Source organism: Cervus canadensis, chromosome 3 (genome assembly GCF_019320065.1).
Source record: "Cervus canadensis isolate Bull #8, Minnesota chromosome 3, ASM1932006v1, whole genome shotgun sequence".
Lineage (NCBI taxonomy): Eukaryota > Metazoa > Chordata > Mammalia > Artiodactyla > Cervidae > Cervus > Cervus canadensis.
The window spans coordinates 91,127,629-91,151,588 of record NC_057388.1 but is presented as its reverse complement, the minus strand read 5'-3'; the positions used below and the strand labels follow the sequence as shown (position 1 = coordinate 91,151,588).

Sequence of the window (23,960 nt, the reverse complement as noted above, 5' to 3'; positions counted from 1 at the left end):
TACTTGGTGCCATTCCAAGGCCTTTCCTGGTCTGTCCCAGGGGTCCAGCTTTAGCTTCTGCACTGAATGCATCGTGGAGGTTACTTGCAGAACTGGACGAGTGAAGTTTCATCCGTGTTTCTCTTGCTTGGCCAGCCTGAATCTCTGGTCATGGTGTCATGGTCTCTCTGCTTACCCAGAGGGAGGAACCTGGGGCTCTCAGCAGCTGAGCTAATGAGGAGAAGGTCAGGGGTTCGATCCCTGGGGTTCCTGACTTGGAGCTGCTCTTTGCCTGCCATGCTCAGCAATTCCTAGGAGGGGTGCATTGCTACGGCTCGCCATTGGTTACAGCCTGGAGTGGGCAGCTCAAGTTAGTGGCATTAGTTGCCTATTAGAAAGATAACTTGTTATCATGATGAGAGAATGGCCACTTAGATGACCTGTATTTTGGTACCCATCTCTGTGAGATGCTTAGAAACAGGGCACATAGCTCATTGGGAACCTTGGTGTAATTCATTGGGTTCTTTTTCCAACACCAAGACACTTTTCACAAAGCCCCTTCAATAATGTGTTGGTCTAACCAAGCTACTGTGACTGAGGTTTGCTGGCTTCCTCTTTCTTTCTCTGCACATTCATTTCTCCTTCAATCTCATTGAAAAAGACACAATGAAGAGCCATTCGGAGATAATGTGTTAGTAACTAAGTGGATGAGGTCTCCTTCATGCTCTTTTCTTGATATCTGGGCTCACGGCCGAGGTGTGGGGCCAACCTTTGCCTCTACTGGGGTTTCTCTGGCTCTGAAGTGAGTTTGCCTGGGATCAGCCTGGGCCCTGGGCAGAGCTTTGGAGAGGGTTAGAAATTATGAAAAAGAGGAAAGTTTGTGAAAAACAGTAAGCAATTGTAGGGCGATATCGTCTGAGTTTTTGGATCTCTTTTTTTGTTTTAGAAACGAGTGTTCAAGGCACATGGGAATATCTTATGGTGAAACAAGCTTTCTGATGAAAGTAACCTTAAGCCAACCAGAGCCTCCCCATGAGGTTCCTGCCTCCCTGAGGGTTCTCCCTGCTTCCCTCCCGCCCTGCTGTCAGAGGGCACACAGAGTCGCCTCCAGGGAGAGACACACTGTGGGCATCGGAGCCTGGCACATCTAGGAATGCCGTGGGGTCAGCGGTTCTATTTGAGATCTGGCCCCAATAAGCGGGGATCATTACCTTCCTGCACTGCAGAGATATACAGCTAGAGTCTGTATTTAGACATGAGCTACTGTACTTACCTGATCAATATCTCCCTTTATAAAGGAATCCCTCATGTGTAATTCACCTATTCCCTGTTTCCTGTGGAGCTCTACTCTGGTCAGCTCCCAGTGTGTGTGTGTGTGTGTAAGTGTAAGTGTAATTAATTAGTGGGTACGTGTTTGGGGCCGCTGAGCATGAAGAATCTAAAGGCCTTTACTCTTCCACATCAATAGGCACCTCTTTTTCTCCTAACTTGTGTTTCTTTTCTAAACTTCAGCTTTCCCTCTCCTTAGGGACAGGTTGGCCCAGGAAAGGAGGAAGCCCACTCTGATGACTGGCCAAGGGCCTCCTCCAGACAGGAGGGTCGGTTCCTACCAGAGATCACAGAAAGGGAGAAGGCTTTTCCTGGATGGTAGCAAAAAAGAGTCGGGCCTGCCCCTCCAGCAGCCTCTCTCATCCTGACATGTTGAGAGACCAGTTCCCTGATCCTCCTCCCTTTGGGGCCACCCTCCAGCCCCCTAGAGGAAGCCTCTATGTAATACCACTATTTTCCCCCTCCGGACTGGGAATTTAGGGTTCTGGTATCTATTTCTTAGTAGCTTGATAGAACACGAGAGGTCATTTCACTCTCTAAGCCTCTACTTATCTCTTCTGTAAAATGGGGCTGTTCAGTTCTAAGCCCTGGGGTCATTTTCCTCTGAAATTGCACAGTGTGTGAAAGCATGACAGTGCCCTGTCCTGGATGGAGAACCCACAATTGACCCCCAATGTCGCCTCTTCCTTGAAACCTTACTGCCCCCCTCAGCAGTCATGGGCCCACTCTCTGTCCCTCCAGCCCTGGTGCACACCTAAAGCTGGGCATACGTGGCCTTGTCTAGTCATGGACCTGATCTGCAGGTCCTCCAAGCCATCTTTCTATTGTTAGGTCCTCACTTGCTGCTTGGTGCCTAGTAGATCTTCCTAAACATTCTTAAGCAAAGTAATCGGTGAGGAACAGTAAATCCTGTTGTCTTCATTTAGTGCCTCAGTGTCCTCTAGTGGAAACAGAGAGTTCCAGTAGCCTAAGAGACCAAAAGTTGGATGGAAAAAGGCCCAACTGGAGGCCCCACAGTGGGTGAGCTTGGGAAGGTCTCTGACGCCTTCTTCCCCATAATGGGGAAGCTTTGAGGGTGGGTGTGGAGTGCTCAGGCCTAGGCGGCTTGAAGCCGGATGCTACTTTTGCCTTCAGAGAGAGCTGGAGAACCAGTTTGCTCCCAGATGGAAGGATTCCTCTCTCTCCTGGGCCAGGAGCTACCATGAGCAATGGGAGGACCAGGTCTGACCTTGTATTTTTCCTTCCTGGGTTCAGAGACGGCGGCTGCCAGCTCAGAGTAGTTGGCAGCTGTATCCCCAGATGAAGGATTCGCCCATCTCCGCAAGCTCACCTGGTCAGCCTTCTTTGGATCAGTCTGGGATATTTGTAAACAGTGGATGTCTGGGGTGAAAGGGGCAGCCTATGGCTATGGAAGAGACCAGGTCCCAGAGCTGAGCTAATTGGCCCACAGGGGCATGGACCTGGTGATCTTTATCTCATTAGCACTGCTTTTGGACCACTGAGCTCTGGTCTAGTTCTGATCTTTCCATAATAAGGACTCCACCTGGGGTTTCTGCAAAGGTAGGGTGACTAAGTGTGGGGCTAAAACAGCTCCACCCGGTAAGAAGCATGCATCTGGAACCAGGCCGGGGGCCATGCTAGCCAGGATGAAGAGTGATTTCAGAATCAGGTCCCCACCCAAGGCCTCATCACCGGAGGTCTTCAGGATAGATTGGCCCAGGTTATGAGGGTGATGGTGGGGCAGGGGTTGGAGGGTGATGCCCACTGTCTCCCAGGTCTACTCCTTTCTTAGGCCTTCTCAGAGGGTCTCCGCAGAGACCACTGGGGTCCTTGGGTGGCTGTTCTGCAGCTCTGCTTTGCATCCTGGGGAGACTGAGCAGGAAGGATGCTGGCAGCACTTAAAATCCCTTTCTGTGGAGATGATAGAGCTTTTCAGAGTGCCAGTCTCTCTGCAGAGTGGGAGCAATTTCCCTGTAATTGGTAAAGTAACCGTAACTGCTCTGTCATTTGTATGTAGCGACACGTAATTGCACGGTAACCTTTGCCGCTGAGTGCGAGGTAAGCACGGTAAGCTATTAGATTGTAATTCGGAGTGTCAGCTCTGGCTCCCCACGCCACCGCCGCCACCGCTGCTCGGCTCAGGGAGGCTGCCACGGGGCCCCCTGCCTCCAGGCCTAGCGGGTCCTGCTCCCGTGGTTATGCTTGTCACATGGTGTTCTCTCCTGGGCCTAGTCTGTGGCACCCTCAGCCAGGAAGAGACCCCTCTGGTGACCTGGGACGGTGCTTCTCACTAAATCATCTGGGAAGGGGTTAGGATACAGATCTCTGAGCCCCGGCTCCAAGAGTTTCTGATCCAGTAGATCTGGGGTGGGGGTGACCAGAATTTGCATTCCTAAGGAGCAGCCCTAACTCTAGCCAGTGCTTCCCTGGTTGCTCAGACAGTAAAGAATCTGCCTGCAATGCAGGAGACCCTGGTTTGATCCCTGGGTTGGGAAGATCCCCTGAAGAAGGGAATGGCACCCCACTCCAGTATTCTTGCCTGGAGAATTCCATGGACAGAGGAGCTTCGTGGGCTACAGTCCATGGGATTCTCCGGGCAAGATTCTCTCAGATCTCAGAGTCGGACATGACTGAGGGACTAACACACACACCCAGCCCTAACTCTTCTGGACCTAAGACTATTTCTCCTTTATTCAGCCTCATTGGCCTGATAGATCTTTAGGAAGAACCACCTTTGCTCTTTCATCTTGATAATCTTAGTGCCTTTAATCTTGGTCACACCTCTCTGGGACAAGTATCATGAATTTCCCCAAAGATGCTAAGACTCACAAAGATTATTTGAATTGTCTATGGATGACCTGGGTTCAATCCCTGGGTTGTAAAGGTCCCCTGGAGAAGGGAAAGGCTACCCACTTAGTATTCTGGCTTGGAGAATTCCATGAACTGTATAGTCCATGTGGTCACAAATAGTCGGACACGACTGAGCGACTTTCACACACGCACAAGGATGACCAGCAGTAACTAGAGCTAACCACTGTCTTGTTAGTTGTTGCTGTTTAGTTGCTAAGATGTATCCCGCTCTTTCGAGACCCCATGGACTGTAGCTTACCAGGCCCCTTTATCCATGGGATTTCCCAGGCAAGAATACTGGAGTGGGTTGCCATTTCCTTCTCCAGGGGATCTTCTCAACCCGGGAATCGAACTCAGGTCTCTTGCATTGGCAGGTGGATTCTTTACCACTGAGCCACCTGGGAAGCCTGACACTCTCCTAGCACTTACTCAGTGCCAGACATTGTTCTTCATGAATTAGCTATTGAATCCTCTCCACAGCACTGGAAAGTAAATGCTATTACTATTATTATCCCTATACTACCCATGAAAACCTGGGGCACAGAGAAATTTAATAACTTGCCCAAGGTCACACAGCACCAAGTGGTGGAGCTGGGATTCTAACTAGGCTTTCTGGCTCTAGTTCCAAAATCGTGTTAGCTGTTTTGAGACTCAGGTCTTTATTTGGTCGCCCATCAATTCATCCATGCATTTTCCATTTAATATATATGTCTTAACCTATTAAGAACTGGGAACAGAGCTAAGGGTACAAACATGCCTAAAACTTGGTGCCATCCTTGAGCTCATGGCCAGCCCCTGGAATCCAGTGGATCACCAGTCTCACTTTACAAGTCAGGCACCCCATGAGGACATCTGTGGAAAGCAGATCTGGTATCTTCATCATGGGCCAGAAGGGATCTCAGAGGCTATGGCCCTGTCCAAGGCTTTGGGGTCTGTTCACAGAGGTGCCCACTGCATACATTCCCATGCAGCAGACCCTAATCTCTTTCCCTGGTAAGAATGAAGCTTCTGTCTAATGAATAAGCACTGGAGCGGTGGCCAGAGCTCATTCATGGGTATTTGTGGAATGGCAGGGGAGAGGGCCTGCAGGCGTGCCCGGCTCCTGATTACCACGGAGACCAGCCCCTTCCTGGCTCCTCTGGCTCTAGCTCTAATCTTACTGTTAATGGGGCCCAGGGGAGGGCTTGGCCAGGGCCGAAGGAGCACACACTCTCCTCTCCTGTTGCCCAGGGTGCTCAGGAATCCGCTCCAGCCTTCGCTTGTCGAAGGTGTTCACCAATTAGCCTTCCCTTCCAGGGGCCCTGGCATCTGCTCCCTACGCCCCAGCCCCTCGGGGTCTGCAGGCCCTGTGGGACCTCCCTCTGCTCTCCTCTCCTCCCGTGCTGCAATTACTCTGATGCTTTGGCTCAGACTCTGAGGGTGGTGTCCTCAGAGAGCTATGCTCTGGCCGCAGGCATGCAAGGGCCACTCCCTGCTGCACCATCCCCATCCCCCCAAGGCTGTTCTGAGAAGGATTTCCATCAGAAAAATGAACCCGAAGAAACACTGTACCTTGAAGGGCTCTCCAGTTTAGCCAGTGCCTTCACACCCGTTGTGTCACCTGGGTCTCAGGACGAGCCCATCTTGCTATTTTACTGTCAAGGAATGGTAGGCCCAGAGAGCGGCAGGAGGAGGCTGTGCCAAGGTGTATGCTTGGGAAGCTGCTCAGCTGCCGTGTGAACCCAAGTCCTGTGTTTTCTCCCACTCCATCGCTGTTAAAAATCCTTCCCTTATCAACCCCGGCTGGAGGAAGTGAAGAGTAAGACCCCACCCCCACCCCATGCCACAGCTGGGGACCTCAGCATCCATGCACACCCAGGCTGCTCCTGGTCCAGGATCTCCATCACCCTTTCATCACCTGGGACCCCGCTCAGAGGGAGAAACCAAGGCACAGGGAAGTCTGGGTGGGAAGCCATCATTGTCTCTGGAATCCTAGGGCCATGGTAGGAGCCCCAGTTAGCTGTGGCCTTTGCTTCATTTGAGCCTGATGACAATACCATGAGGTCAGCAATTTGGGGACGTACCTGCAGGTCTAGGCGAGGAGCCCCGGATCTGCCTCCTGCGTGGGTCTCATAGGGAGCTGTCCTGAGCTGATACCAGTGGAGTCCTGGCTGCCAGGACACTAGGCTGAGCTGTTCTCACTCCCCTCTCCCAGTGAAAACATTCCTCACCGGGCCTTTCGCAGTGCAAGATGCCGCCGTGGTAAAGATTCGTGGGTCCCTGACTTTCTGCCTCTGAGCAAGCAAGGATTTAATGCAGTCATTGGCTGAATGTACACTTTGGTTTTTGTAGGTAGTTGATTTTCACCTCATTTTCTGCCCAGTGAAGAAGAAAGGTATCTGGTAACTTAAAACTCAGAATTGCAGTCCTGGGGGCTGAACAACCTGAGCCTCATCAGGTCAAGGCAGCGTGTTTGTGCCAGGTGCGGTGGGAAACATGGACGGCCTTGTTCCCTGCCTCAGTTTCCCCTTGTGGAGAGTGGACAGTCCTTCAGCCTTATCTACTTGGAAAATGGTAGTAGTGGCGAGGTCCTTTGGCTAATGGCAGACATCCCAGCAGCAGTTTAGGGCCGAGAAAGTCCAGGGTGAGGACAGGACCAGAGGCAGGAATGTGCAAGGCCATGAAGATCCCTAAGCTACCTTCTGAATGCTTGGCAGTCACCGTGGTTATGTCCACCAGGGAGAAGACATTGTCTGTCCTTTATCTGGGCTTTCTTCCTTCCTGTTTCCTCTCCATCTCTTCTACTCTCCACCCTAGCTGTCTCTCCCATCCCCAGTTCCTCATTTTAGGAAAGAACCATAAAGGTCAGACTAGACCTTGAAAGCTTCCTCCTGCCTTTGACTCCTGGAGCTGTTTTTGGAGGGAATGGAGGTAGTCAAGGCTTCCCTGGTAGCTCAGACAGTAAAGAATCCACCTGTGATGCAGGAGACCTGGGTTTGATCCCTGGGTCGGGAAGATCCCCTGGAGAAGGCAATGACAACCCATTCCAGTATTCTTGCTATGGACAGAGAGCCTGGTGGGCTACAGTCCATGGGGTCGCAAAGAGTTGGACATGACTAAGCGAGATAGGGGTTGTGTTTGGTCTGGGCTGTTGGATTGGACGATGCAAGAGAGGCCAAAGGCAGGATGTGGGGTGGATGTCTGCTCTGCACATGGCTGTATGTGCTCCCTCCCTGCCCTGGCTGCCCCCACCACGATAAGAGGGAGGTCAAGATGCTTGGCACACAGACATTGCCTGTCACCCCTGTCCCCCATTGCTGGGAGGGAGCTGAGGGCCCCTGCATCCCTGGAAAGCTCAGAGTTGGCCACTTTGATGCGGCTCTGCTGGCAAGAGCCTGCCTGCTGGTTCTCCAGAAGCCTCTTCCTTTGGCTGGATTGGAGCCTTTAAAAAATGACACCTTGTATTTTATTTCCCTGCTTTCTCTGAAAAGTCCAAAGGCCTTTACAGGCATGAGCTCTATAGGCTTTATGGACGCCCATCAAAAAGCGGAGGTTGTTTGCTTCATCTTTATAGAGTGGGAAATCAAAGCACAGAGAGATGGAATGACTCAGGAGAGAAAGTTCTTCTGAGAAAAAGGGGGAAATCCATTGTAGGATCTTAGAGCCTCAGGGAGGTCTGTGCCAACCTGCAAGCTGCTCAGTGGGGGGCACTGGAGGCCCCTCAGCAACCACTGTCAAGGTCTTAGCCACTCCCCGGGAGGACTGCCTAGCTGTGACCCTCTGCTTACATGGGGATCTGGGAGCCTGGAGTAAAACAGGTAGAGACTCAGCTAAAACACTGGGGGTAGGGTAGGGTGGGGAAATGGCTTCAGTTGTTGGTTCCTGACTCCTGAAATTGTCCCAGAGTCATAAGCAAGAGTTGGGTCTCTGTGTCCCACAGGGTACCTGGGAATCCAGGGAATGTTCTCTTTAAGGGATGCTAAGAGGTGTTCCCATGGAAAAATGGTTTAGGAAATAAATTGTTTGGAAAAAATGCTGAGAGAATTTTAAACCTATTTCTTCCTAAAAAGACTTTTCACACCTTTTTTGTGTGTGTAACAATTAGGAATATCTTACATGATGTTAGAATGTACTGGGTTTCAGGACATTGCCCAAAATCATTTGCCCAAGGAACCCATTTATGGTAGGAAATCTTGTGGGACTTGTGTTCCATGGAAGGCATTTTGGGAAATGCTGGTGAAAGTATGACAATGTCAGGGCTGCCCTTCTTCACTATGCAGTAAAAGAAGAAGGAGCCTGAGATGGGACATAGGGAGGCACCTGTGCCCTGACTGAATTCATCCACAAACTTTCCAGTCCTCCCATTCCTCCTTTCCCCAACCAATTGTCCATACATGTCTCTGCCATGGTGTTGGCGTACGTGTATTAACATTCCTATTTCTCCATTCCCCACCTTTGAGTCCTGACCTGTGTGTCTGCTCAACACTAAGTGTGTAGATGTGGAACCCTCGCCCCTCTCACTCCCTAGCAGGGATGTCTGGGTCCCATGCCCATGGGTGGTGGCCCAGTGTTTTCCCAAGTCATTGTGATGATGGGCTATCAAGATGGTACCTGGAGTGGTTGGAGGTGGGGCAGAGAGGTTGCAGAGTGTGGTAGAAAGAAGACTCCAGGGATCTGTGACTTTCTGCCATGGTCCTGCAACCTACCTAGATGACTGTTCACAGGCTACCTAGTTTCTCTGAAGCTGAGTTTTTCATGTGATAAAGCAGGGATTTATACCAGATGATTCACCTCTAAGGATTCTCCTAGCTCCAGAGTTCCCTGACTCAGTACCTCTGCAAATTACCCTGCTGTTCACTTCTAATTCTTCTCCCTCTTCCTTTTCAGCTCTTAACCATTGATGACAACTTCTGTGGCCTGGATATGAACGCCCCCCTGGGCGTGTCAGAGATGGTGCGTGGCATCCCCGTCTTCACGGAGGACAGGGACCGCATGACTTCTGTCATCGCTTACGTCTACAAGAATCACTCTCTGGCCTTCGTGGGCACCAAAAGTGGCAAGCTGAAGAAGGTAGGACAAGGGGTAGTTATTTTGGTGATTGTGCGGACAGCCTGTCCCCAGCGGGATGGATGTTGGCTTGCGTTCTCTTGCTACCCGGGGCCTGGTTGGCTGGTGATACAGGTTTGTGCTAAGGAGGTGTGTTGCTGTTTTGAGGTCGACAGTGGTACTCTTGTCCCTTCTCTGCCTTCACACGGAGGATTGCTGTGGGACTCACACTGGTGAGTGTGTGGATCCACCTCTTGGGGCTGGTGTGTTCCTGAGAGGTGTGCGTCTCCAGGCTTCTGGTCTAAGTGGTGTGCTCTGTCCAACTTGGGCTTATGCCCCAAGGCAAGACCTTTATTAGGCGTGGATGGTTGGGGAGGATGGACAGGGGCAAGGGATGTGCCTGTTCCTCCCTCTTCAGCCCTTCTGGTTGGTACATCCATCTGGAATCCATTCAGGGAACAGATGGAGGAAAGTATATAGTACCCGTGGGAATTGCTACTGGGGCTAAGAGCCAGATCGTGGGACGAGGAAACCACGGATGCTGTGAGAGCACAGAAATGCCTTCAGGTGGAGTGGAACCATGTGATCCGGGACATGAGCTTTCCTCCTCGTTCTCCAGAAGCTTGCTGGCTTCAGTGGTACTGGGTGACCTTGGCCCATCCGCCGTGTTTCACGTCCCCATCTATGCAGAACTACTCTGTCACCGGCCTTGGCCTGGGCTCGCATCTCAGTGGGTTGGCGCTGGTCCCCCAGAGTGCCCTTCTTGCTTGGATCAAAAGCCTTTCTAAAACTCAAGGCGGTAGGTCCCATTTTCTGTTGGCCGATAATCATTCTTGAGTCTTTCTCCTGGGGAATACTGATGATGCCGTGCGGAGATCCTGCTTGTTTTAATTAGGCCTACCCTGGAATTTTCTGGACATTGTGTGGTTCAGATGGATGAAGCAGCAGTGCCTTACCTGAGGCCGAGTTTTGATGCCTATTTTTCTCTTTGCTGTGTTTGTGGGTATACGCTTGATGGTCAAGGGGAAATGCTCTCTGCAAATCTCGAGATTGTACCTGTTAAGCTGTCCTATGGTGTGACAGCCCATTCCAGCCATTGTTTTTCTTTCTTCAGATTGTGCATCTTTGTGGAACAGGTGGTGGGGCTGGAGGGTGAGAGTGTGGAGGGGGAGAGGCAGGGAGCAGAGTGTGTGTGGGTTGGGGACGTGTGTGGAGCAGTTAAATGGCTAGCGGCTGGAAGAGAAAACATATGTTGGTGAAATGCCATGGCACGTGGCAAGGGTGATGCAGGCAACCCAGCACGCACTGGGATCATCCACCTCATTGTAATGTACTGCCTTCTATGCCAAATGAATAGATTAATTTAACCTTTGTCCTTACAGCTTGAAGAATGATGTTTCCTAGTCACCTGCCTTTCTGAGAAGACTATGTTAAGCACAACTGAATATTTTCTTGCTGCCTTGGCCTTCTTGTTGTGATTACTACTCACATGGTGGACTGGGCTCATGGACGCCCAGGAAGGATGCTGGGAAGTGCGGGCGTGTTGTGTCTGATTGTTGCAGCCTTTGCGGCTCTTCCTCTAGGGCACCTTGTCACTCATCACTTCCAGATGCTGCCAGGAATCCTGGTCCACATCAGCACCCTTCCTCCTCCCTGAGCTGCGGCTTCCAGCTTTCAGTGAGCTGGGAAATCAGATAACCAAACTTGCTGAAATTGTGTCTGATAAGCCTCCGTATAAGCCAAGGGCGGCGGGAGGTGGGGGGGGTCCATGAACTTTAGAGCAAGGACTTTGGGAAAAGATGTTTCTGTTGGTTGCTCAGGTGACTTCATTCTTCATGAGGATTCAACGAGTTCGCTTTGCCGGCAAATACTGAATACCAAATACCAAAGTCTAAATACCGAAGTCATTCCCATATACAAGTCACACAGTGAAATGTCTGTTGACCTGCTTTGCTTGCTCTGATGGCTAAGTAAGCACTGTTGAGGGTAAATAAGTAAGCAAAGGAACTGGGAGTGCTTTAGGTCTTGCCCATCTCAGTGGAAGGGAGAGGTGACTTCCTTCAATGTTCTGGAAGGTTCCCACCCCCTCAACTTCCTACCAGGGGCCAGAGGATCTATTCACTTGCTGGCCAGACCAAGTAGACCCTATAGAAGAATTTTTTTTTTTTTTTGCTATTGTCTGAGCTGGTGGGTATATGGTGTCCATGACATAAACATTGAGAATTCACTACACATAACAGAACAGAAGTTATTTTCTCTTGGGGGAAAAAAAAAAGATGTTTCCTGGCCATGGCTGCATCGTAAACCTAAGTCGGTTGACTTGCAAATAAATGTGTGCTCTTGGTCAGAGGGTTGTTGGAGGCTGATGGGGGCTGACTCTCTCACCTGTAGAAGCCGGTCCCTTGACTGGGGGTCAGAGTGAGGCCCATCTCTGTGAGTAGGGGCTGAGGACACCTCCAGGACCCCAGGCAGGCCAAGTGCACACAGACATCCATTGTGGGATAGGCTGTGGGCAGAGCCTTACCTTGAAGTGTCCCCCGAGGTCAGCCAGGCTGGCCATGACAGGCCACACCTGACCAGGGGCTTTAGGGCTTTATAAACCGTGGACTGGCATTTCTCATCTTTTACTTTGGAGCAGGGGCTGGGGGCGAGGTTCTATTTCAATCACTTGGGACATTACATTTAATTTCCAGAGCTGTAGTGGGACTGGTGAAGCATAAACATTTGAGAAGTAGGGCCAGAGAGTCATGTGTCGGGGAATGAGCCAGTGGCCCTCCTGGGGGAAAGCCAGGCCATGGGGGCAGCCAAACTTTCTGCTCTGAGAGCTCAGAATGAGGGCCTTTTTAATAGTTTTGCTGAAGCCCAGCTACACTCCTGCAGACTCAGCCGGCCCTGGGGGACAGTCTGAATAGGGAAAGGAAAGCTGGGCCGCCGCGTCTGTTGTTTGAAATAATAAAAAGCGAAACTGGCCCATTTATTTATTTTTTTCTAAACAATAGAATTTCCCACCACTCGGGCTCACTGAGCACCACTCCCCTTCCCCTGTCATAACTCTGTCCTGCTTTTCCCAAAGGTTATCAGGACCCCATTCACTCTTTGGGCAGAGGCCCAGCCATGAAAAGCTGTGGGGCTGCTGGAGGATTTAGTGGGAAGTTTTGTGAGCTACTGAAACTGGGGGCTCAGGATAATAGAAATCATACGGCTGCCGTAATTACAGAGCTGGCTTCTCTGAGCCCTGTAATAATCTCCTGCGTGAATCAAGGGCCTTGCAGAGTTCTTTGCAATATGACAAGGGACTCAAGGTGGGAAGGCTGGGCGGGAGGGGGTTAGGGGGTTTGCTAAGAGTAAGGGAGTTTGCTGTGAGTTTCAGGAGTTCAGGAGCTAGACTGTAGCAGCTATCCATGGGCTGCCCTGAAAATTACTGACTTTCCAGTTTGTTTGAAAGGTATGGGTCCCCATCATTGGCAACCTTGTCTCTGATGACCGTAATTTTACTCCTTTAGTGCACACATCACATGAGGCAGGGGGAAAGGAGGTGAGGAAAGTACCAATTTGGATGTCTTTTATTTTTTCTGGTGTGTGTGTGTGTGTGTGTGTGTTACGGCTGGCATTGGCACATACATGCTCCAGTCATCAGGAGGTGCCTAGAAATTTAGGAATAAGTTACAGGCTGTTATAGTTTGAACTACAGGTTAAATTCTTAAGGCCAGCACCATTCCGGTTTGCTTTAAGGTGTCTGTATAAATCTGAAAACCTTTGACCCAAGTTGGGGGAATGAGGTCAGTGTTGCCTCAGAGGACAAGATCTCTTTGCTTAAATATTCCAGCTCCAATTTCTCTGTCTCTGGCGTTTTTACCACTAAGTGATCATATTTTATGGCTGCTGTTCGGCAGTGAATTACTGCCTGACATTAGTGGGAGAGACTAATGTTCATTGTGAACCAGAACATCATAAACTTCCACTTGAGGTGTGATTGCTCCTTTCATTTTGTGATTGCATCTTTCCTGGGTGTTTTGTTAGGTTGAACTGCATACACCAAGGGGCGGAACACTGGGAGAATGTTGGGTAAGCAGAACCCTGGCCGGCCTTGCTGCTGGCTTGTAGTAGGATGTGTGTGTGTGTGTGTGTGTGTGTGTGCATGCGTGCACACACATACAGTCTCTATGGTGTGGGTGTGTGTCAGCCTGGAGAGTCACAGGAGTAGAGAACACCAAGCCATTCTTCTTGGGAATTGTCATACAGCTTAATTCAGTCTTCCTAATTTTTTTTTTTGAGGCTGTTTGCATTTTTTTTTTTTACTTTTAATTTTATTGACATGTGGTGGATTTATAATATTGTGTTAGTTTCAGGTGTATAGTAAAGTGGTTCAGTTATACATATCTAGCTTTTCTTTTCAAATTCTTTTCCCTTGCAAGTTATTACAAAATATTGAGTAGAGTTCCCTGTGCTATACAGTGAGTCCTTGTTGGTAATCTATATCTATTTCATATATAATAATGTGTATACGTTAATCCCAAACTCCTAATTTATCCTTCCTTCTCTTTCCGCTTTGGTAACCGTATATTTGTCTTCTATGTCTATGAGTCTGTTTCGTATATAAATTCATTTGTATCAGATTTTTTAGATTCCGCACATAAGTGATATCATACGTATTTGCCTTTTTCTGTCTGAGCCTGTTTGGCATTGATTCGCCTGTGTTCCATAGGCCCTGAACACGGATCCAGAAGGGCAGCTAGTAGAGGTGGGGGGAGACTCGCCTGAGGCTGTCGTTCTGAGGACAAGCTCCCTGAAACAGATGCTCTGTGTGTGCGTGTTTCTGCAGTGCTCGGGTCACACGGCAACGCTGGATCAGAGATGTGCAGCCCCTGCCTTGCAACTTCCTCAGTGTATCTGAGAACTCTTTAATAGATGCCTGGAAATTTATCAATAACTCAGTTGATAATAACTAATAACAATAACAATAACAAAATAACAAATAGCAAAATAAAAACAATAACAATAACAAAAGTAATAATAACAATAAATTAACTAAAAAGAAATTCATGTCAGGGAAAGCTCTCTAGATGGCTGGAGGCATCACGAAATTCAGTGGCGATACAGTTAAAACTAGCTTGCCCTGCGATCAGAGCGGAAGCTGAGTGTACCAGATATAAGGTTTGGTCAGTTCCCTCTGTTATGCTGTTGTTGTCATTCAGTCGCTCAGTCGTGTCCAACTCTTTGCGACCCCATGGACTGCAGCACGCTGGCTTCCCTGTCCTTCACCATCTCCCAGAGTTTGCTTAAGCTCACGTCCATTGAGTCAGTGATGCCATCCAACCATCTCATCCCCTGTTAGGAGTTTTTCAAACCAGAGAGGCTGGCCACTTTGCTTGTGGGTAGTCACTCAAGAGGAAGGGAATAAGAAATATTGAAGAATCAATGCCAGACAATTTCCGTAATGAGAAAAGTGCATTAAAGTTGTTGGCTTTTTGTTGTCATTGTTGTTATTTTTGTCGTGCTGTTTTTGCATTTCCCACCCCCGGTTTTGCAAGTATTAGGCCCGTGTAGATCTTAGCCATCCTTTTTGTGTAAATGTGTTCCCACTCATGCTATTTTCTTATCATTCCCTACTTTTCACTACTCAGCCCTGAGGCTCACCCCCTGTCCTGCGGGTCTCTGGCGGGGATCCCAAGTGGTCACCAGTGCTGACCCAAGTGGCGTTAGAGTGGTGTCCTCTCAATGGTGCGTCTGCTGCAGCCCCTCTCAAGGCAGCTGGACCCCAAGAGCTGGGGCTTAGACTTGTTCTCCTCCTGGTGTCCTCTTGAAATACACTTTGAGATCCCCAGAAAATACTACCCTGGAAACATTTGTCATTCTATTTTCCAAATGATCATTGCTAGTGCACATGAGTTAAGGAGATGATTTCAAATGAGCTTTGCCAATTCAAGATTTATTGATACATGTGTGCCATTTTTTTTGAATCATATGTGTGTGTGTGTATATATATATACATTTGTGTAGAATGATCCTGATCATAAATTAAAGCACAGACATTAAAATTAAAGAAAGTGCTGCAGAAACACCCCAAATCATAGAGCGTGCTCAGTCAGCTGGTGCTCAAATGCCAGGCACGCCAGAGGAATTTATCCAGTGACACATGCAATTGAAGTAAAATATTGTGCTTTACAAGAACATATCATTAAAATGAAAACTAGCAGCATATCAGGAGTCTGGCCATGTAACCAAGACAACAAAGATGGGAGAGGATGAAAGGCATGATGTACCAGAGGAAGAGGGAGGAGGCAGGAGGCAAGAGGAGGAGGTGGGGCACCTAGCTGTCAATGGTCTCCTCACTGCTGGGCTCGTAGCTGATCAATTTTGGACGGGAAGAGGATAGAATCTGGGTGGTGATCCTGGTGGAGGCTCCAAGCCAGGATAGGACCAGGGATGGGGAAGGCAGTGGTAGCCAGATTGACTCAGAGTACGCCAGTGGAAGCTCTGATTGGGGGGCGGGGTCTGTTTATAGTTCCTACTTGTTCTCGAGTGGCTTCCCATGAATGTGGCCACTGGACTTGCTTCCTGGTGGTGTCATGGTGCTTCTTCCAGCAGCTTTGGTTTCTCATAGAGGCATTCCTGGTGACTTCTAAAATAACTCCTCACATTTCCCACATTCACTCTGTGACTTCTATCCTGCCCCCAGGGGACACAGATGTGTTGATTATGGACTGCTGTGTAACAAATGACCCCAACACAGAGGCTTAAAAAATTTATCTCACAGAGTCAGGAATCCAGGTCTGGCTTAGCTAAGTCCACTGGCTCAGAGGACTATAATCAAAGTGTTATCTGGAGCATCCATCATCTCCAGGCTCAAAGCTGGAGTGGGGGAGGATCCTCTTCTAAGATAATGCACTTGGCAGTGTGAGGCCTCAGGTCCTCCCTGGAGACCTCAGCCCCTGGCCACGGGGGCCTCCCCATGATGGCCACTCACACAACACGGCAGCTGAGAGAGGGAGCCAACAAGAGGCGGCGAGCATGAGGAGAGCCCGATTTTCTGAATCCTAACTTCAGAAATGACTTTTGTGGCATCCTGTTCTTAGAAGCCGGTCACAAGATCCAGCCTACACTCAGGGGAGGGGCTTCCACAACGGTATGGATAAGGAGGCAGGGGTCATTAAGGTCACTTTAGAGGCTGCCTGCCACATGATGGCTTTGTTTCTAAGCCATCAAGGACACCCGAACCAGTGCTTTTAAAGTTCAAGTTGACTTTTAGTGGTGTAGGAAGAAGCACAGCCTTACTCAGGAACCATCATGGCACCAGCACTGAATCCTGACTTTGGGCTCCTAGAGCCTTTGATTGACATAGTAGAGAACCCAAAGGATGAACCAGAAGGGACAAAGTGGCCTGCTATACTCACAGGGCCAGAGGGCACCACATCATCTTGAGTGTGTAGTCTGGGAGCTTGGGAAGGTGCCCTTGGGGATTCAGTTCATCTTAGGGAAAGGGTAGTAATTTGTGATGGTAGATGTGAGATTTACCTTTCATGTCAGTAACTGATGAGAGCTCTGATTCCATGGAGAATCCATGCCCCATGACTCTGGCCTCTTTGGGGGATCACCTAGCTTTTAAAGTGAAGTGAGGCAAAGTGAAAGTCGCTCAGTCATGTCTGACTCTTTGTGACTCAATGGACTATAGACCCCCCAGGTTCCTCTGTCCCTGAGGATTCTCCAGGCAAGGATATGGGAGTGGGTTGCCATGCCTTCCTCCAGGGGATCTTCCCCACCCAGGGATCAAACCCGGGTCTCCCGCATCATAGGCGGATTCTTTACCAACTGAACCGTGAGGGAAGCCACAAGATGGTAGAGTAGAAGGACGTGTGCTCATCTTTGACCTAGCTTTTAGGAAGTGTCATTTTCCTGTGGATTGCACCTGGCAGGAAAGAGGATGGGAAGGGGACTACCGTGCTTTGAACACCTCATAGGCACCAGGCACTGTTCTAGGTGTTTCCCTTGTGTTGTGTACATTGATCATCTCATGGCATCCTCAGCCTTTCCTTTCGGGTAAAGACTACAACCTCCCTTCTACACAGGAGGAAAGGGATTGAGTAACTCACTGGAGGGTGCATGATTTGATCTAAGATCTGCCCTCACTGATACGGGCAAGTCATGGACTCCACCTGTGGCTACGCTCTCAGCTTGCGGGTAAATCTTACCTCCTGCATCTGGCCAGCATACCTGTTGGCCAGAATCTTCCTACTTTCCTTTTCTTCCCTCTGTCTCTGCCCTGGCTCAGGGCCCCAGTGGTCAAGTGTGGATGTTTGTAACTGAATTCCCCATCTCAAGGCGCTCCCTGCTTTAATTTCCTGTAGATTGTGCCAGACTCATCTATCTAAAACAGCTCCAGTTCTCTTACTCTTCTACTTGAAAACCTATATATCTTCTTGTCCAAGCTTCTGTGACCCCCACTGCCTGTCACCCACCTGCATGTCAGAGGTTCAGCCTCTCTGAGGACACAGGCCCCCCAGCTCAGCCCTTCGGCCCTGCATGCTGCCTGGCCCCTCACGTTATGAGTCTCCAGGATCCCAGCTAAATTGAAATACCAAGGAAGGGGCTCCCACCTGAGAAATGGTGGGGTCCCACCTCCGCAGCAGCTCTCACATCGCAAACCTCCCTCCAAGAACAGCCTCCCTCTTGAGGGGCAATTACGCTGGAGCGCATTGCGCAACAGAGTGGGCGGTGGTCCTGAGGAGGGGCCGGAGGCTTTCTGGGAAACAAGCTCTGCTTTTCCACTTACCGCTGACTCCACCCAGGACTCACTTGGGGTGTTTGTCTTGGGGGTTCTCACTAGAATTCTGTCTCCCAGCAGCCCCTGGGACTGTGCTCAGGGGTTCTTGATTACTTTTCCTGTTTTTGGTCAACCAAGGTCCCTGTGACTGGCTCATATCCCATAAGTTCTTGGCAAGCCCCCTGCAACTGAGGACCTAATTATACCGTCTCTTTAGACCCCATGGTCATTGTAGCGTCTATGTCCACTGGTCCATCCAGCCTTCTTTTTCCTCCTCAATGCTGGTCCCGTCCACCCAAGCCTCGGGGCTTTTCTCTGGCCTGGACCTGCTCGCCCCACGTTTGCTCTCTCAGCTCTTGTCCTCTGCTTCTTCTTGTTGTGTGACTTGTACACTTTACCTAGGGGAAATCCATTCGCAGATGTTATCTTGACTGATTACCCAGGATGACAGTGGGGTAGTAAGTCCTGAGGCAGCTCTGGATCCACAATTTCTTCATAGATTTAGTGGCTTGAGGGACATTGTGATTGGATGGTTGACTCACTTGACCTGCTTTGCCCTGTTGGTGCCTCTGTGAGTCTCATTAGGAAAAGTGGGCCAAAGAGTGGGTCCTTGAGCAGTGAGTGTTGGCTCAGGGGTCCTCCCCCCTCCACTGGGTCTCTCTTCCTTGGGGCCACTCTCTGGCATCCCCAGTGCCTCCCCTCAACCCAGTTTTTCTGCTTTGAGCCCCCTTCCAGAAGGTTCCTCCCTCACCATCCCCCACCCCGAAGGCTCCAGAGGTCTTGGGAGCCAAAAGGGTGGAAGGGAAGACATATAGGAAGAGACTCTCGCCAGGGAGTTGGATTGTCTTTCTGCTTAACTGTGGCTTCCCTGGTAGCTCAGGTGGTAAAGTGTCTGCCCACAATGTGGGAGACCTGGGTTCGATCCCTGGGTCGGGAAGATCCCCTGGAGAAGGAAATGGCAACCCACTCCAGTACTCTTGCCTGGAAAATCCCATGGACTGAGTAGCCTGGTAGGCTACAGTCTGTGGAGTCCAAAAGAGTCAGACATGACTGAGTGACTTCACTTCACTTCACTTCTGCTTAACTACTCATATCTCCCACCAGACTGAGAGTGCGCTGGGGGTGAAGGAGCTGAACTTGGGTGTGTCCTCAGTGGCTGGTTGGACTTGAGGGGCCAGAACGATGCTGAGACCGGCTTATGACCCACTCTCATCACTGCATCCACAAGTCACATCAAATCCTGATGCTTCTCAGGTCTTCCCAGCAGGAATCCCAGATGCCAAATGTTGCTTCAGGCAGGATTATACCTATAATCACATGGGTATCTTACACGCTTTGTGGTTTCTGATAACAGTGAAGATGGTTAGATACCTTTGATTCATTCTTAAAGATCTGTAAGTGGATGAATTCTCTACCTTGGTCCTTCTGCTAACTTGCCAGCCTTCCCCGCTGTGATCATTCAATTCTCTCTATTTCGTCCTACCTGCCCCAAAAGAGCATAGCATTTATCCATGCTTTTCTACCAGAAACAGAATCCCGTTACAGCGATTTCTCATGATAGAGGCACCAGCTTTTTGAAAAGTTGTATGTACCTAAAGCCATATTTTAAATGCTTTAGATGAGCATACAATAAGAATGTCTTATTTAATCTTTATGATTAAAGCTCTTCTGGGCCTTCCCCCAGATATACCAGGCTTGGGAGAGGAAATTACATTTTAAATATCACTCACAGAATCCATCTTTCTTAAATCCCATGAAGTTTTATCAGGCAGGATCATCTGAGGCCTCGTATGGACCTGAACCACAATGTTGGCCTTAAGTGCCCCTGTGGCAGCTGGGGAGCTGGTCTCCTCCGTGAGCTGGGCAGGGTCAAGGGCACCTTGACTGACTGCTTCATGGCCTCAGCGAGGCTGTGGGCCTCTTCACCCGATGGAAAGATCATGGGCTTAAGAGATAGGAGTTCATCAAAGGAACCAATGAATCTTCTAAACTGAAGAATGCTTTCCTAAAATTAATAGCCTCTGAATATATTTATTTTACTAAGTTCAGTTTTTATTCAGTCACAGTTTGATGACCCAGAAATCATAGGCAATAGTTTCAAAATCTTAGGATTTTTCCCAAGAGGAATTGGTTCATTAAAAGGTAGTTTTCTTTTCTTTTTTTTTTTTTTACTTCTGGATCAGACTTCTAAACTTCTCCCCCAGCATGTCTAAACCTTTCCCAGTTAGATGTGGGTGTCCAGCACAGTGCTTTCCTGAAACGCTAAATAAAAAATGTATTTGAAGATTGACTCTTGGGGCTTAGGGTCTTATAGGATCTGTGTGTGTGTGTCTGTGTTTGTGTGTATGTATCAGCTAGTTTAGGCTAAGTTATGTCACAGTAACAAATAACCCCCAATTTAAGTGACTACCGCAGCAGCGTAAACTTGTTTCCAGCTCATGTTCATGTGCTCCCTGGTTTGGCTGCAGCTATGCCCTGTTCACTTCTTTCGGACAGAGGCTGAAGACATGCCCAAATCCCTCTCAAATGTTAATATTGTGGCTTGGAAGTGGCACATGTCACTGCCCCTCACATTTTATTGGCTAAACCAAAGGGAATGGTGTGGAGACTATTCTCTCACTACAGGAAGAGGCCAGGCGCATATATGTTCCTGGAGGGAGGAACAGAGAATATTCTGTCAATAATGCAGTTTACTTTAAGGATTATTATTGTGAACATCACCTTGAGTCAAGACATATCTACCTGACCTATCTGTAATATGCTAGGTGTTTCTTGAATTAAAGAGCACATGGTTATCTTCTTACTTAATATTGGAGAAGATGTATGAAAAATATAGGCTGTGGCTGATTTTATGTCATCGAGTTCAGAAATAGCGTTGGAGATTTTTAAAAATAAAATGCTCTATCAGCTTGTTTTCCTGTGATTTGCTTTTTCTTCTGAAACTGAAATCAGAATCACTCAGTCCCTTCCATTAGTGAGGGCTGTAATTGTTTGTATTTCCCTGCATCCAGTTTTCCTTAAGAGTGAGGGTACTTTTCTACTTAAATACAAAGATTAGACTGTGCTCAGTGGATGTTTCTTGGAATAACTAAATTATCCAAATTCATTAAATCATTTCTCATAACTACAATTAAATGGAATCTTCCAAATTAATTTTCCCCATGTAATTTACTCCACACATCCACAGATTCCCCCATCTCCCCTCCGTCCTCTTCTCTTTTGACTATGAATTCTAAAAAATTCACTCTGGACACAGTCAGGACCACTGGCCCTTGAAATTCATCCTCCAGGCAAGGAACCTAATTTGGGAATTCTAGTTCCAAAGCTGGCTACTGACTCAGGGCCAGGTTACCTGTCAGGCTTCCCCACCATCTCCTCCTCTTTGGAAAAGGCAGAAGGGCAGAGCTGGAATCCTGCATGGAGGAAGCAATCCTGCAGCCTGGTTTGAAAAACACTAATTTTTTTCAGCCTTCCAACTCATTCTGTGGATAGCCAATATTTTGGCTGACATGTCTTAAACTTACATCATATTGACGATGCCTGAGGAGTCCTTGAACATCCATAACTGGATGGCACATGGAATACTTAAATGATATGTATTTTCATGGCTGAGTTAGTGGCAGCCACCTGGTGGATCTTGGAAATCAAAGAAAGCTTATAGGGAGTTGCCCTGTTGCAGATGTGCTAGAAGAAGCCCTCTGGTCCTTTATAAGCTCTTCACCTTCGATTTTCAGGTGGATACGAGATACACCACATATGCGTGACTGTGGACCCTCTGCCGCACACATTCATGTCATAAACATGCACATGTACCGAATTCCATAGATACCTGTGTGCACTCATGCATGCTGATGTGTACCCGTGCATGCACACTTAGGAGCCAGACCCGTCTCTTTAAAAAAAAAAATTGAAGTATAGTAGATTTACAATGTTGAAATAATTTCTGCTCTAGAGCAAAGTGGCTCAGCTACACACATATATGCATTCTTTTTCTCAGATTCTTTTTCATTATGATCAGTCCCAGGGGATTGGATATAATTCCCCATGCTATACAGTAGGACCTTGTTGTTTATCCATTCTAATGTAATCGTTTGCATCTACTAACCCCAAACTCCCAGTCCTTACCTCTTCCTCCCCTCCTCCCCCTTGGCAATCACGTGTCTGTTCTCTACATCTGTGATTCTGTTTCTGCATTGAAGATTGGCTCATTTGTGCCATATTTTAGATTCTAGACCCTTCTCTTTGCACTCAAGCCTGGGGCAGGTCCTCCTGTGCTCTGCCCTCTTGGACTGAGCCCACTCCCTCGCATTCTCTCTGGGAAATTAGCAGCACACCATCTAATCAGTTTACCTCTGACTCGCCCACTTTGGCTTTGAGATGATGACAGAGTGCAGCTATTTAGCTGTCAAATGCTCTGACTATTGCCCAGATGGACAGCGCCTCAAACATCAGAGTGGTGTCTTGCTCCCTCGTGGGTGGGTGGATGGGGGGGTAATGAGTCTCCTAGTTGCTTTTTTAAGTGCTTCATGCATCTGCCTTTAATTTTAATGCCTCTTGCCTGCTGACCTCGCTTCCCGGCAGCCAGCCTAAGTGTGATTCCCATAATTAACTTAGTGATAATTTAATCTCTCTGCTTTAAATTTGATTGTTTTTGAGGGACTGGGGTCTGGGGACAGGAGAAAGGGGAACTTTGCGCCTCGTTTGACCTTTGTTTTTGTCTGGACTCTTTCTTTGATGGCAGCAAGATCAGAGGGGTATAGCTGGGTCGGGTGAGGGGACACAGAGAGAGAGAGGCTCAGGGCATCATGGGTAGATGCGAGAAAGGATGCTAAAACAAAACTCTCTCTCCATTCCTTTTCTTGTAAGAAGTCATCTTTCTTTGTCCCTATTTCTCCCCCCAAAAGGTGCAAATATGTGAGCGAGAGTACACAAATGCTTTAAGATGCTTTGATGGGGAGTAGCTTGAAAATGAAAAAATAATAAACTTCCTTTGTGGTCATGGCAACCATTCTCTTAAGCCAGAAGAAGGCAAGAAGGGGCAAGAGGCACCATTGGATGCTACCCTGCTACTTCCCATGTTTGCTTCTAGGCCCACAGCCTTTGTGCCCACGTGTCTGCCCAGGTCTGTGTCAGGGGTTTCCCCTGCTTCTAAGTTGCTGAAACCAAGACCAGCAGATTGCCTGAAGAGGTGGAACCGACAGCTGGGAAATCTCGACTTTGTTGCTGGCTGCACTCCTGATTTTGGACAAATTGTTTATCTATACATATTTCACCTTTTGAGCAACTAGCCTGCTAATTTATCACCCTCCCTCTCTCATATGAATAAGCTGAGAATAAAAGGTCTTCACATCTGGAGAACATTTCTTGATTCCGTAGGAGAAACAAATGAATAAAAATTAAGACAATGATGAGGACCAAATGATTTTCTGGGCTTAGTAAACTTCTAAGGAGTCTTCAAACTCCATTGATGTAAACACCTATATGAATCCAGGCAGAGTATTAGAGCAGAGGGTGGAAGGTCCCCAGGGAAAACCTCAGAGGTTCCAAATAGATGCACTAACCAGTCCCTGTGGGATATGTGTGTGTGTGTGTGTGTGTGTGTGTGCGCGCGCGCGCGCATGTACACGCTCAAGATCTCTTTGGGAGAACTTCAGGAAGCCACCCCTGGTTCCTCTCTAGATTGCTACTGCATTGAGGTGCATACTGTGGGTGAAGGAAAGGGGACACAGGGCAATATTCAGTTCTGAAAAGCTTGGGATTCTTCCTACCACCTCCTGCAGCCTGGAAACAAGGTCTTTGATTTATGAGCTAACTTTTAATTAAAAGAACAGCAGAAAAAAAAAAATCTCATTTTGCCTCTCCAGGATAAATGGTTCATAGTCTGAACTAATTTTGTTTCTTCTCTGAATGCCCCGGTGCTGCAGGGGTGTGTGAATACATGTGTATGTGTGTGCACACGTGTGTGTGTGCACACGTGTGTGTGTGTGTGTGTGTGTGTGTGTGCATCCGTGAGTGT

General features: G+C 48.5%; 1 protein-coding gene across 1 annotated transcript in view; it reads left to right on the top strand.

The window, feature by feature from the left end:
• Positions 1–23,960, top strand: part of PLXNA4 (plexin A4) — a 471,238-nt gene that overhangs the window by 82,319 nt on the left and 364,959 nt on the right. Inside the window, exon 3 of the mRNA XM_043463742.1 lies at positions 9,025–9,207. Within this exon, the coding sequence (XP_043319677.1) occupies positions 9,025–9,207 (183 nt within the window). The remainder of the gene's footprint in view (positions 1–9,024; positions 9,208–23,960) is intronic.